Source organism: Schistocerca serialis, chromosome 2 (genome assembly GCF_023864345.2).
Source record: "Schistocerca serialis cubense isolate TAMUIC-IGC-003099 chromosome 2, iqSchSeri2.2, whole genome shotgun sequence".
Taxonomy (NCBI): domain Eukaryota; kingdom Metazoa; phylum Arthropoda; class Insecta; order Orthoptera; family Acrididae; genus Schistocerca; species Schistocerca serialis.
Window position 1 is genome coordinate 373,489,042 of NC_064639.1, and position 16,041 is coordinate 373,505,082.

The window sequence follows — 16,041 nt, forward strand, 5'->3', positions numbered from 1 at the left end:
TTAGACGGATAGTTAACATTGAAATTTAACAATTTTGGTTCTTTCAAATAACTTTAATGTATAGCGAAGTAGGTTTGATCAGTGATAATTAAATGTCAGCTTGGTAATAATTAACCATTTTCTGCTAATAGTGATAATCTTGTGTTCAAAAGCTAACGCCGTGAAAGAATTCAGTAAAAATATTTAACAAAAAATCCACTGCATTTAGAAAATGTGTGCTAAGGCCGAAAGATGTGAAAAATTTAATTTTCAACCAAATATTCTTAATCAGTTAATATGAGTTCGCGTAATTTTTAAATGTACGTAATTCTTTTGAAAGTGAAAATTTTTATTACCACACGTAAATAAGAGAGAGGTTCTACAACGAAGTTCGCACGCAAAGAAAGTAAGGTAAAGAAAATTAACTTAAAAGCAAACAAAATTCTTTAACGAAATTTACACAGCAATTTCGTTAAAATACTTAAAACTATAAGTTTAATGTTAAACACATGTATCATATATGAATTTGCACGTAAATTTCCTTAGCTTTCTAAAGATGTTCTTAGTTTTTCTCTAACTTAAATAGTTTGTTCGCAAATAATTATTCTGCCCATGCAAACTTTCCTTAGAGTTATGTTACTAATAAATACAAATAACTAAGACTAAGTACACTCGTACATCGCTAACTATGCTTAGTAATATTGCCGCTACATTCGAAGTCTCATTTATGCCAAAATTCAGGTATTTACGAGCGGAATGTACATTACGGTCTCTAATTCAAAATGGGTAATGTTTATAAAGAAATCTATAACAGTCCAATAGTATTCAATGAGGCCTATGCGTAGACATTGCATTTGAAAAATCTCTTGGGATCTTGTCGAGATATTAACTCTTTCAAGTTCATTTTATACATAAAAAATTTACCGAGAAGCCACTTAAAAGCTACTTTTCGTATCTAGGGATTGTCTTCACCCCCGTACTCGTCTTAATTTTGCCTTTGTAATCATGTTACTGGGTCCTCCGCTACTATTTGGGTCTAGTTTTTATTATATTTAGTCTTATTTGGTAATCGTTCCGGACAGTCAAGTCTGCCTTGGCGGTTGCCCCACCACGTTGCACGCCAATGGCCTGGTTTTCCTGACCACACGGCCAGAGCCTGCGTTTATCTGACCTGCTGACTAAAATTCTCATACTCACGAGAAGAACATGACAGGCAGCATAACGAGACTTCCCAGAAACTTCGCTCAGTGGAAGGCGAGACAAGATAAGTGAAAACGCGGCTCCACTTATTCCTAGATATTCGACCGTTTTTGAGAAAGCGACTTTCAAAGTTTTCGAGGTAATTTATGTGCGTCATAGTCCATAAGCAGTCCAACCGAAGTGGTAGCTAGCTCGAATCGCGAGTTCACAATTTTGTGCTCCATATTCTAAACCCCGTTATTTTTATTTTCGTTTTTCATTTATCCACCCATGTCCATAGACGGTTACCACAAAAATATTTTCCAACATATATTTAAATAACTTCTTCCTTGTTCGTCTACCACTTCTACGTCTGATGAATGAATTTAAAAAATGAAAGAAAAACAAGAAATGAGTGAAAAAGCTGTTTGAAATTGTTTTCTGTGAATTTCCTATAATGTATCTTGATTTATAATCAACTGTAAGCCCTAGTTTTCGGAAAAGTGATTCGTTAAGTGTGGTTTGCCCTGAAATTATTGCCAACGTGTGAAATCTTCAGTAATGTCAATGACGTTCCTTTCCCGAGTGAGATTCATACGGAGAAATGTTGCTGTGGCAAACACGCCTTCGCGTGATGACGATTGGCATCATCCAAGGAAATGCACCAAATCTTCCTGAAGAATAAACGTAAGACTAAAACATAAGAATGAAGAATTGATATAAGAATGAAATTTAAGAATATGAGAATTTAAAACGATTTTAACCTCAAAATACCATAAAAATACATTATATAAATATATGACACTTACTGTAAAAACCAGTTGTAATTTTACAGTTAATATAAGGTCCTTGTATCCCCTAACCAGATAAACATTTGTGTAGTAACCTTCTATGGACATGGGTAGATAAATGAAAATAAAGGTTTTGAACATAAGACGCAAAAATGAGGCACCGCGACGCTGGCCACTATGGAACCTACGTTAGACTCTACAAGGCCTCTAAATCGTGTTGAAAACTTTGACGTGCGTTTTCTCTGAAACTGTCGAGTATTTACAGACAAACCAAGATACGTTTTCGCTTATTTGGGCTCCTCTACGACTGAGTGAAGCTCCTGGGAAATTAGACTACGGCACTGGTTTTCCTCTTCAGAGCATAAGCCAATCACTGCTCCTCAAGGGTGCCACCATCTATTGATGACAGTCGTGAGTCTATGGCAGTCTCCACACCTCCACACCCTTCTGCGTGTCACGCATCTGTTAATGTTTCTCGCCACAGTACCGGTTTGTAGTGTCTCACACACTTTTACTCAGTATCATCATCATTGCTGTCAGAAAATATTTTTCTGTTTTTTGCCATGCAGAAGTATCAGAGTTTAAGTCAGAGATTATAAGTTCATTACGAAAGAACTAAAGTTTTTTAGTCATTTTAGAAGCCGTTGTCGTTAAATTTACTAAGAAGACATACCTCAGAGATAATGGCGTCGAAGATCTCCCGATGAGCAGCATCCCACACCATGACGGAGCCACAGCCTCCTAGAAACAGTTATCTGTACAATCCTCTTTCCTGACGGTCTGTGATGCCCTGAAAGAGGATCACACGTTATTTTCAGCGAATAGCTTTCACAGACGTTTCAAATGTTGCTGTCGCAGCAAGGAAAGGCGCAGTAACTTCAATCATTACTGATCGAAAATAATCTCGGAACTGTGATTTCTGCATACATTATCCAACAATGGTCGTTTCAGACGCTGACTTAATCTCAAATTGATATCTCGGTATGTTCTTAGAGTGTTTTATTAATGAAACACTAAACAGTCAGAAGTATCCAAGTTACTAAAAGATATGCTGCTACAGTTACTGGAAGACATCTGACTGGATATGAGGTAGTCCATGTGGTACCAGCATGACAAAGTGGAAATTTGTGGGAAGGACTATGGACCCAAATTACTGAGGCCAGCGGTCCCTAGGCTTACACACTAGTTAAACTAGCTGATGCTAAGGACAACACACACACCCATGCCCAAGGGCGGACTCGAACCTCCGACGGGGTGAACCAGCATGACTGATGTCTCACACTTTCTACACAGACAATAACTACAGACCTTAACAGAACAGTTGGAGATTGTTGAATCGGGCGTTCGGGAAACTCAGAATGGTGTTCACACTCAGAGGGCTTGGCACGTCTGGTCTTTTTATCTGTGCAGAAGATTTATATAAAAGGCCTAGGAGGAAACACCGACGATCCCCGAAGACATGGATTGCCGTATATCGCGGAACTGTTCTGCGATAAGCTCGGATGAAATTTAACGTACAGTGCTGTCAGTCTATAATTGGTTTATAGCATATACCAGGCTTCAAGATCAACATTTTGATCACTTGCTAATACAGTTATGATAATAAATACACGATTCGTACCTGAGTTTCGTGTTTACTGATAGCTGGTGTTGTAGATCAGCATCCAAGTTGCTGGTAATAATGTGTACAAAAGAATAGAAAATAAACCTGAGGATCTGTTAGAAGACAATCAGTTTGAAATAGGGAAGTAAGGGCAATAAAGTCCATTCTGATGTAATGGAAGCAATAGTGAAGAAAAAAATCAAGACACACTAATAGGGTTTCTCGACCTTGAAAAATGGTGCAAGATTTTCGATATTCTGAGACACATTGGAGTAAGCTATAGGGAAAGCCACGTTGTATACAATACGTATAAGAACCAACATGGAACAATGAAACTGGGAGACCAAGAACGAAGTGGGTTGCAGTCTTTTGCCCATACTGTTCAATCTATACCTCGAACAAGCAATGACAGAAATAAAAGAAAGGTTTAAGAATGGGATTAATATTCAGTGTGAAAGGATATCAATTATAAGATTCGTTGATGACGCTTCTGTCCTCTATGAACGTGAAGAAGAATTACACTATCTGCAGAATGGAATGAACAGTCTAATGAGTACAGAGTATGTACAGAGTAGATCGAAGAAAGTAATGAGAAGCAGCAGAAATAAGGGAAGCAAGAAACTTATCAGAATTGAGGATCACGAAGTAGACGAAGTTAACGAATTCTGCCACCTAGAAAGTAAAATAATCCATCATGGCTGGAGCAAGGAGTACATAAAAAGCAGAGTGCCTCAGAAAAAGAGGGCATCCCTGGCAAAGAGAAGTCTGCTGGCACCAAACACAGGCCTTCACCTGAGGAAGAAATTTCTGAAAACCTGCGTTTGGAGCATAGTATTGTATAGACGTGAATCACTGACAGTGGGAAAAACAGATGAGAATCGAAGTGTTTGAGATGTGGTGAGAAGAACGGTGAAAATCAGGTGGACTGATAAGGAATGACGAGATTCTCCGCAGAATCGCCGAATAAAGGAACAGGATGATAATATATATGTTACGACTTCAGGAAATAACCTTCATGATACCAGAGGAAGCTGTAGAGCATAAAAACTGTAGAGAAAGACAGAGATTGCAATACATCCAACAAATACCTGAGGACGTAACGTTAAAGTGCTACTCGCAGATGAAGAGGTTGGCTCAGGAAAAGAATTTGTGTCGGGTGGCATCAAACCAGACAGAAGACTGATGGAAAGAAAGTTCCACCCGCATTATGTCTGAAGTCTCTAGAACGGGCTCTTTCCAATCTCCCAGAAAAATTAGAGTGTTCCATTAAAAAATGCCGGTGTCATAATTAGGTAGCTACACACGTTAAAAATTACTTGCATACGTCAGAAAATTTGACATATTGTCCACTATAAGTTGAGATATCCGTGCTACTCATCCTGGATATTTTGCGTGTGGCTTGTCTTAGCTGCTCACCCTGTAGATACAGTCTACTATGCTGTGTAGAATGAAACACGAATTCGTACCATTTTAATTTTCAGCAGTTCGCCTCGGCTGCGTAAAATCATAGCGAACGTATCTACTGCTTGCAAACAAACGACTTATGTAGCTTACAACGAAAAGCTGATGAACTTTTGACACCATAAGTGAAAGGCCCCGGGAATAGACAACATTCCATTAGAACTACTGATAGCCTTGGGAGATCCAGCCCTGACAAAACTCTACAATCTGGTGAGCAAGATGTATGAGACAGGCGAAATACCCTCAGACTTTAAGAAGAATATAATAATTCCAATTCCAAAGAAAGCAGGTGTTGACAGATGTAAAAATTACCGAACTATCAGTTTAATAAGTCACGGCTGCAAAATACTAACACGATTTCCTTACAGACGAATGGAAAAACTGTTAGAAGCCGACCTCGGGGAAGATCAGTTTGGATTCCGTAGAAATGTTGGAACGCGTGAGGCAATACTGACCCTACGACTTACCTTAGAAGACAGACTAAGGAAAGGCAAACCTACGTTTCTAGCATTTGTAGACTTAGAGAAAGCTTTTGACAATGTTGACTGCAATACTCTCTTTCAAATTCTGAAGGTGGCAGGGGTAAAATACAGGGGACGAAAGGCTATTTACAATTTGTACAGAAATCAGATGGCAGATATAAGAGTCGAGGGGGATGAAAGGGAAGCGGTGGTTGGGAAGGGAGTGAGACAGGTTGTAGCCTATCCCCGATGTTATTCAATCAGTACATTGAGCAAGCAGTTAAGGAAACAAAAGAAAAATTCGGAGTAGGAATTAAAATCCATGGAGAAGAAATAAAAACTTTGAGGTTCGCCGATGACATTGTAATTCCGTCAGAGACAGCAAGGGACTTGGAAGAGCAGTTGAACGGAATAGGCAGTGTCTTGAATGAAGGATATAAGATGAACATCAACAAAAGCAAAACGAGGATAATGGAATGTAGTCGAATTAAGTCGGGTGATGCCGAGGGAATTAGATTACGAAATGAGACACTTAAATTAGCAGATGAGTTTTACTATAGGGGAGCAAAATAAGTGATGATGATCAAAGTAGAGAGGATATAAAATGTAGACTGGCAATGGCAAGGAAAGCGTTTTTGAAGAAGAGAAATTTGTTTACATCAAGTATAGATTTGTCAGGAAGTCGTTTCTGAAAGTATTTGTATGGAGTGTAGCCATGTATGTAAGTGAAATATGTTTAGACATAGATTAGACAAGACGAGAATAGAAGCTTTCGAAATGTGGTGCTACAAAAGAATGCTGAAGATTAGATGGGTAGATCGCATAACTAATGAGGAGGTACTGAATATAATTGGGGAGAAGAGAAATTTGTGGCACAACTTGACCAGAAGAAGGGATCGGTTGGTAGCACATGTTCTGAGGCATCAAGGGATCACCAGTTTAATACCGGAGGGCAGCGTGGTGGGTAAAAATCGTAGAGGGATACCAAGAGATGAATACACTAAGCAGATTCAGAAGGATGTAGGTTGCAGTAGGCAGTAGGTACTGGGAGATGAAGAAGCTTGCACAGGATAGAGTAGCATGAAGAGCTGCATCAAACCAGTCTCTTGACTGAAGACCAAAACAACAAGTTGAAAACACCTCTCCCTCCCTCCCCCCTCCACCGAGAAGAAGGTTGCTTTGTGACTATTGTAACATGAACGAACTGGTGTGCCATTTACTCGTATATTATTAAACGGCTAACCCAATTTACGCACCAAACTAAGGTTGCCTATCTAATGGCTTCCAGGGCAACAAAAATTTTATTTTCAGTATTTCATATATTACTGACTGGATTTAAAAATTTAAAATGCTATTACAATCTACTCATTAACAGTATAATCTTATGTTTAAGGTTAACACGGTAAGAAAAGTATTACAGTTATACAGGGTGTTACAAAAAGGTACGGCCAAACTTTCAGGGAACATTCCTCACACACAAAGAAAGAAAATATGTTATGTGGACATGTGTCCGGAAACGCTTACTTTCCATGTTAGAGCTCATTTTATTACTTCTCTTCAAATAACATTAATCATGGAATGGAAACACACAGCAACAGAACGTACCAGCGTGACGTCAAACACTTTGTTACAGGAAATGTTCAAAATGTCCTCCGTTAGCGACGATACATGCATCCACCCTCCGACGCATGGAATCGCTGATGCGCTGATGCAGCCCTGGAGAATGGCGTATTGTATCACAGCCGTCCACAATACGAGCACGAAGAGTCTCTACATTTGGTACCGGGGTTGCGTAGACAAGAGCTTTCAAATGCCCCCATAAATGAAAGTCAAGAGGGTTGAGGTCAGGAGAGCGTGGAGGCCATGGAATTGGTCCGCCTCTACCAATCCATCGGTCACCGAATCTGTTGTTGAGAAGCGTACGAACACTTCCACTGAAATGTGCAGGAGCTACATCGTGCATGAACCACATGTTGTGTCGTACTTGTAAAGGCACATGTTCTAGCAGCACAAGTAGAGTATCCCGTATGAAATCATGATAACGTGCTCCATTGAGCATAGGTGGGAGAACATGGGGCCCAATCAAGACATCACCAACAATGCCTGCCCAAACGTTCACAGAAAATCTGTGTTGATGACGTGAAGTCAACATTACCTTCCTTCAATTGGGCCAACTGGCGGTGAATCGAGGAAGTACAGTACATACTGACGAAACTAAAATGAGCTGTAACATGGAAATTAAGCGTTTCCGGACATATTTCCACATAACAGCTTTTCTTTATTTGTGTGCGAGGAATGTTTCCTGAAAGTTTGGCCACACTCTTTTGTAACACCCTGTATATTGTGCATACCGTATTTTATGGACTATAAGACGCACTTTTTCTTCGAAAAATTGCCTCCAAAATTCAGGTGCTTTTTGTACTCTAGTGAAAAATGTCCATTGTTTGATTAAAATTCCCGGCAGTTTTAAAAATGGCTATATATTCGATGCCGCGGGAGATCTTTCTCTATGTGGCAACATAGGGTTCGACTGGCAGCAGCAGTGCACCGATGTGACGATCATGAATTTCGGGGACTTACAAGCTTACTAACATTGTCTCCCTCCCGCCCCGCCATCACAAACCCAGAACACTGTCTAACCTACGAGGCGCCATTGCAGTCTACGGCGCCAGTGAACTTTAACTGAAAGTGATTTGTGTCATCGGTAAGAGTACAATACTTTCCTTACGACTAGTAGCTAATTTCGTAATGGAAAAAAATAAGAGGTATCCATACGATGCGGGCTATAAGTTGAAAGTAATAGCATGTGCAGAAGAACATGGAAACAGAGTAGCTGAGCAGCATTTCGGCCCTCCACCAACACGTGCGGTTCTAGGCGCTACAGTCTGGAACCGAGCGACCGCTACGGCCGCAGGTTCGAATCCTGCCTCGGGCATGGATGTGTTTGATGTCCTTAGATTAGTTAGGTTTAAATAGTTCTAAGCTCTAGGCGACTGATTACCTCAGAAGTTAAGTCGCATAGTGCTCACAGCCATTTGAACCCTCCAGCAACAGAAAAAACCATTCGCGATTGGCTGCCTAGTAAAGAAGAACTGAAGAAAATAAGGGAAACTAAACGTGCAGTTAGAGCGCTGAATGCTAAACGGCCAAAAGTAGAAGATGACGTATTGAAGTGAATTCAAGGGCACTGTCAAATACACGCTCATAAGCTAGCGCTGCTGTGGAAATTTATAAAGCGTCATGGACTTAACATGCGAACCAAAACCAAAATCTCAGAAAATGCTACAAGTACATGAAGAGAAAATATCTTTCCATCGCTTTGTCATCCATCATCGAAAGGAAACCAGTGTGGAACTAAGCCAAATAGCGAATATGGACGAAACTCTCTGACATTTGATGTGCCGCATTATAGAACTGTTGCCATGAAAGGTGCTAAGACAGTGACTGTAAAAAGAAGTGGACATGGAAAAATGCATTACACTGTTGTCCTGTCAAGTTGAGCTGAAGGTACCAAACTTAATCCAATGATCATTTTCAAGCGCAAAACAGTGTCAAAACCTTCTGAAGTATCGCCTGTTGATGGTGTTCACGTACATGACAACGGTTGGAAGGACGAGGTTGGTATGAAGTTGTGGATTAACATAGTGCGAGAAAGAAGGAAAAGTGCTTTATTGAAGAAGAGCTCTCTTGTGGTACAACAATTTAGTAGTCAACAGTATCTCGTCTCCTACCTTCCAAACTTTACAGAAGCTCTCCTGCGAACCTTGCAGAACTAGCAGTCCTTGATATTGCGATAGTGCGGAGACAATCCTTTCTTTCAGAAGTGCTAGTTCTGCAAGGTTCGCAGGAGAGCTGCTGTAAAGTTTGGAAGGTAGGAGACGAGATACTGGCAGAAATGAAGCTGTGAAGACGGGGCGTGAGTCGTGCTTGGGTAGCTCAGATGGTGGAGCACTTGCCCGCGAAAGGTAAAGGTCCCGAGTTCGAGTTTCGGTCCGGCACACAGTTTTAAATGGTTCAAATGGCTCTGGTCACTAGGGGAATTAACTTTTGAGGTGATCAGTCCCTTAGAACTTAGAACTACTTAAACCTAACCAACCTAAGGACATCACACACATCCATGCCCGAGGCGGGATTCGAACCCGCGACCGTAGCGGTCGCGCGGTTCCAGACTGAAGCGCCTAGAACCTCTCGGCCTCTCTGGCCGGCCACACTTTTAATCTGTCAGGAAGTTTCATATCAGCGCACACTCCGCTGCAGAGTGAAAATCTCATTCTGGGATTTAGTAGTTTGATAAATGCTGTGAAAGATAAATTGAGACCGGGAAATACAGGGCCTGCTGTTATTCTGGGATGACTTACTTCAAAATTACAACCTCTTGATGTCTCGATAAATAAATTATTTAAAGTTTATGAGGGAAGAATAGAACAAATGCATGATGGATGAAACCCAACATGAAGTCATGCCGAAACGATCTTTAAATCAACTTACAACGAAGTGTGTCAGTGGATAAAACTGTCGTGGTCTAGAGTGAGAGAAGATATTACCGTTAAATCGTTCAAGAAGTGCGGAGTAAGAAACGCTCTCGATGGCAGTTAAGTTCATCTTATATATGAAGAGACAATGATGATGACGAAGAAGAAGAAGAAAGTTAAAGTTCAGACGACGATTTTCAGGGATTTTAAAGGTTAGTGCGGTTTTATATACCAATAATTTTCTTTGGTCTGGCTTTTCAGTCTAATAATAAAAATGGTAAAAATGTAATTTTTTAAAATGCCTATAAATTAAGGTGTGTCTTATAGTCCGTAGCGTCTTATAGTCAATAAACTACGTTATGTATTGAGGCGGAATAACTCACAGTGCACAATTTACTCAAAGTATGATCATCGAGTACTTGAGAATGTGAGCACTTAGCTACTTCTATCATACTCTAAACACAACCGTAAACCTTTTCGAAAATTAAATGAAAGGAAAAAAGTTTATCGTTTGCGCATTTTCACTGCTCATGCAGTAAGACTTCAGCATCAACTATGACGTTTTAACTTACATTTATTCACTACTAACTCTACTGGCAACGCTTCTTGTACACAGTATCCACATATACCACTGAATGTACCAGCAAAATTATATCATTGTGCGACATATAGTTCGGGAAGTATGGGTCATAAACACTGAGATGCGTGAAAAACTAGCTTTTGCTTAAAACGGAGCTCAAATTACCCAGATTGTACTCAGCCTCTGTTTGATAATGAGGGAACTTTGCGACTTCCACAAACTTTCAACAATATTTCAAGCCTTTTCTAAACTTTTTCCTCTTTCGTGCTTAACGATAAATGTTTAATGCAGAAACTGATTTGTAATGAGACGTTTGAAGCTTTGTACATGAGAGTTCGATTCTTTAAAAAATCGACTTTGGGAATTATGCGGGTAGTTTAAGGAGCAAGTAAAGAACCGAAGCTAGTAGTAGCGATATAGCAGTACGCAACGAGCAACACCGATATGATTTCGTTATTTTTTATGTGGCTGACTGTGCTTGGACAATCTTTTTCTCTTTAAGCACATTTACACAGCTTCTTATTATTTCACGAATGACACTGTCAACCACAAAAAACTGCTGAAAGGATACTTTCTCACTATCGGGACGAGTTTCGATCAAAAGATCATCTTCAGTCGACCTAAACATAAACACAAATTGTAAGTTAATCTTACCTGAAGGCTCTAAAAATAATTTTTGAAAGTAAAGAATACTTACGGATATTATTGTTGCAACAGACTCTCACAAGAAATGTTCTTTAGAGTCAAAAATCATGAAAAACATACTCTGTGAACACGAAACCTTGTCATATCTTATGTTATAGGTTTCCCTCATAGCGTCAGCAGTTGCAAACGTCATCACATTAATAAATGTGTTAAGTGTGTACTGACACTAGCCGCTGTCACAAGGAAACTAACGACTCGATCAGATGATCTCAGTTTACACAATACATCCAGCGATAATCATTCAGGGATGTCAAAGAAATCAGGTAATCGATCATAACGGAAGATGGAAGTCAGCGCAAACACATACATGTTACATCTGTGTACGATATTGTAGATATTTAGCAGAATTCTTGTAAATTGCTGTATTCCCATATGGGTCTTTAAAAACTGTGCGTAATAATCAAGGTCACTTGTCAGAGCATATTAGCTGAAAAATAATTTATAAAAGTGAAACTTTTTACGCGTTTTAATACAAATGAGAATTTGCATGTACCGTCTTTTAGATAACGCAGTAGCTCTCTGGAGGTTCATAATGAGATTTTAAATGAATGGACCGATAGGCCTATCTCAAAATATCGAGACATACAAAGATGGACCACATAATTCCTGACGTTTCATAAATGGATCGACGGTTACAAATGACACTACAGTCAAATGGAAAATGTGAATAAAATGACGGAAGTCTTACCATTCGTAACTTTTTACCTGTGATGATTAAAGCAGTTATGCGTGAAACATAAAACAACTTAATTCCTCAATGGTATTTGATAATTTCTGAAAGAAAAGGCACAGAGATAGCACACTGGTGGAAATCATGCCAGATATATGTAAAGTATCTCCTAAAGCATCGGAAAGTGTCCTTAACAGCGGTACTGTCGTACTGTGTTATCTGTTATTTCTGACTGTAGCATGCATACAAAAGTTTGAAACTCCAATTCTGTAGATTTCGACATCACCTAGCGACGATATCTATTTAGTTAACAAGAAAGTTTTGTCGGGCTAAGGAATTTGGCGTGTAACCATTTCCATCTACAGGGCTTTTCATTCAGTCCACTCCGTAACGTTTAACAATGTTTCCCATAAAGACAACAATCTTTTTTTCACAAGATACAGTGGCCACTCTAGGGTTTGGTGAATGATAAGTTTACGTTATGGCTTGGTATCTCTAACGACTGGTTTCTGCCACACGCATGTTGAAGCGACCCTCTACCTATTAGAGGTCCCAAGTTAAGAATGCAGTAATTACTTCATCAACCAAATATCTGTCAGAAATTTCCTATCACTGAATACATGTTCCTTTGGAGTAGGGGTAGTGTGGGACTTTAAACATCACGTGTCACACTGTTACATAATCATCCAAGAAAAAAATTGTGTGTATACAAGAAAATTGACTATCGTACAACTGATGGGCAATGTCCCACTAGACAGTTGGTTTTATGCAAGGCCTGAATTTGTACTTCAATCTACTTATGACGTGATGGTGTTGGTTAAAATTCTATAAAAATCTGAAAAGTGTTCTACCTCCATAACAGGTTCATTACACGGAGTCTAGTGTTGTAACAACGACCTGTAGATGCCTGGTTCGAATTGATATGGACTAAATTTTTGTTTCCAGTATTTTCATAGCAAGGGAGAAGAAGTAGTAGCGTTATATTCCTTATCATTAGAAAGGCCAACAATGTCCCGCCTTAAATCGCAAAACTGTGCCACACAGTGATGACGTGCGACATTGTCGGTAGTAGGATTGGGTGTCCTTAGTTGTAGCCGAGAAGAATGAACTGTGTATCGGACCCGATTTTTGCCCTCTCACTTCTTTCCCTGTCACAAGCATTAGTAACAGTGCAAACTCAAGACAACATTTCACAAGAACTCATCATTCACACGACACAGATGGACACTTATCACAGTAAGCTGACAAGGGAATATGGACTCTAGCTCAATGTTTCACTGTGACACTAAAACACTCGTGAAAATAGATGAACGCGTTCGGGTTCTAACTAATGACATTCCATTGAGGTCAGAAATACAGAAATACTTACGCAATGTGTACCGATGATGTGGAATTTTATTTCTCAGAACCGTGGTCCCTGGAGCGAAGAGCCAGAAATAGAATCAGTTTGAAGCGGACTACTTTACATGATATAGGATAGACCTATCAACGTAAGTGCATATCGGTGCCGAATGTCAGAACACTTGGGGCACAAATACTATCAACGCAAGGTCTCCACGTTGTACACTAGTTGGAAAGAAAGAAGGCTGTTTGCCTTAGGACTCGCTTTACCGCCGTCCTCTGCTCTAGCCACGCGGGAAACTACACGCGCGCGACCCATCTGATCCCGAATCTCCGCTGCCCGATGCCCATGACCGCTCAATTTAATCACAACGGCGCCTTCCCCTCTTCTGCTCCCCCTCTTTCCGGCAGAGCCATATGGCACCAGTCGATATATTGCTTTAATTTACACATCTAGTTCATCCGCGTATTTGTTCAGCTAGAGATAACTGCGTTTGTCAATGCACCCGTCAGAGAACAAAATTAAAGTCTGATTGAGTCGTCGAAATGCGGAAATGAGTACTGTGACGTTTCAGTTGTGTACCATATTCTACAACACCGTCAAAAATAAAAGCTTTTACTTGTAAGATCGTGGCGATATTGAGAGGTAATAGCATTATCGAAAATACACTACTGGCCATTAAAATTGCTACTCCAAGAAGAAATGCAGATGAGAAACGGGTATTCATTGGACAAATATGTTATACTAGAACTGACATGTGATTACATTTTCACGCAATTTGGATGCATAGATGCTGAGAAATGAGTACCCAGAACAACCACCTGTGGCTGTAATAACGGCCTTGATACGCCTGGGCATTGAGTCAAACAGTGCTTGGATGGCGTGTACAGGTACAGCTGCCCATGTAGCTTCAACACGATACCACAGTTCATCAAGAGTAGTGACTGGAGTATTGTGACGAGCCAGTTGCTCGGCCACCATTGACCAGAAGTTTTCAATTGGTGAGAGATCTGGAGAACGTGCTGGCCAGGGCAGCAGTCGAACATTTTCGGTATCCACAAAGGCCCGTACAGGACCTGCAATATGCGGTCGTGCATTGTCCTGATGAATTGTATGGTTTCGCAGGGATCGAATGAACGGTAGAGCCACGGGTCGGAACACATCTGAAATGTAACGTCCACTATTCAAAATGTCGTCAATGCGAACAAGAGGTGACCGAGATGTGTAACCAATGGCACCCCATACCATCACGCCGGGTGATACGCCAGTATGGCGATGACGAATACACGCTTCCAATGTGCGTTCACCGCGTTGTCGCCAAACACGGTTGCGACCATCTTGATGCTGTAAACAGAACCTGGATTCATCCGAATGACGTTTTGCCATTCGTGCACCCAGGTTCGTCGTTGAGTACACCATCGCAGGCTCTCCTGTCTGTGATGCAGCGTGAAGGGTAACCACAGCCATGGTCCTCCGAGCTGATAGTCCATGCTGCTGCAAACGTCGTCGAACTGTTGGTGCAGATGGTTGTTGTCTTGCAAACGTCCCCATCTGTTGACTCAGGGATCGAGACGTGACTGCACGATCCGTTACAGCCATGCGGATAAGATGCCTGTCATCTCGACTGCTAGTGATACTAGGCTATTGGGATCCAGCACGGCGTTACATATTACCCTCCTGAGCACACCGATTCCATATTCTGCTAACAGTCATTGGATCTCGACCAACGCGAGCAGCAATGTCGCGATACAATAAACCGCTATCGCGATAGACTACAATCCGACCTTTATCAAAGTCGGAAACGTGATGGTTCGTATTTCTCCTTCTTACACGGGGCATCACGACAACAATTCACCAGGCAACGCCGGTCAACTGGTGTTTGTGTATGAGAAATCGGTTGGAAACTTTCCTCGTGTCAGCACGTTGTAGGTGTCGCCACCTGCGCCAACCTTGTGTGAATGCCCTGAAAAGCTAATCATTTGCATATCACAGCATCTTCTTCCTGTCGGTTAAATTTCGAGTCTGCAGCACGTAATCTTCGTGGTGTAGCAATTATACTGGCCAGTAGTGTATAAGAAACCTTCCAAAAGATAAAAATCGAAGTAGTTGATAGGTTAAATCCAGTCACCAGAAGAGGTTACTAGTAGGTTGAGTTATAAACGCGAGATGTGGCTATAATATAACTAAACTGTTGCTATAAAACATTTTATCTCAATATTTAGTTATTCACCCTCAGTATACTCACCTCCTCTGTTCCTACAACGCTCCGTGCGAGTTTACCATTAATGGAAACAGTGCTGGAACTCATGTGTGAGCTGCTTGATGATGAGAGCTGCTTTTTCTTTGACTGCCTCAACAGATCGTAAACTTGTTCCTTTTAGTGCAAATTTGACCTTGGGTAACAGACAAGAGTCACATGGTGCTACAGGTCAGGCGAATAAGGTGGCTAATCTAACACTGGGATGCTGTACTTCACCAGAAACCTGTATCACACATTGCAGTATCAGCCGGGGCGTAATCTTTGTGCAGAATCCATGACTTGTTCTTCCACAATTCATGTCTTTGCTTTTTCTTGTTTTCTCACACTTTTGAGCAAGAACCACAATGTAATAACGGTGCTTAATAGTCTGGCCTTCAGGAACCCAGTGAAGATACACAGTTTCACGAATACTGAAAACGACGATCATGATTATAGTCTGGCCTTCAGGAACCCAGTGAAGATACACAGTTTCACGAATACTGAAAACGAGGATCATGATTTTGAATCTTGATTTGCTCGTTGGAGCTTTTTTCGCTCT

At 40.7% G+C, this 16,041-nt stretch overlaps 1 protein-coding gene across 1 annotated transcript in view; it reads right to left on the minus strand.

Moving 5' to 3' along the window:
* Positions 1–13,564, minus strand: part of LOC126455554 (uncharacterized) — a 48,091-nt gene extending 34,527 nt beyond the window's left edge. The window contains exons 1-2 of the mRNA XM_050091310.1: positions 13,271–13,564; positions 2,623–2,739 (exon numbers count right to left, since the gene is read on the minus strand). Coding sequence (XP_049947267.1) covers positions 2,623–2,673 — 51 coding nt within the window. The 5' untranslated portion in view covers positions 2,674–2,739; positions 13,271–13,564. The remainder of the gene's footprint in view (positions 1–2,622; positions 2,740–13,270) is intronic.
* Between the last annotated feature and the right edge of the window lie 2,477 nt (positions 13,565–16,041).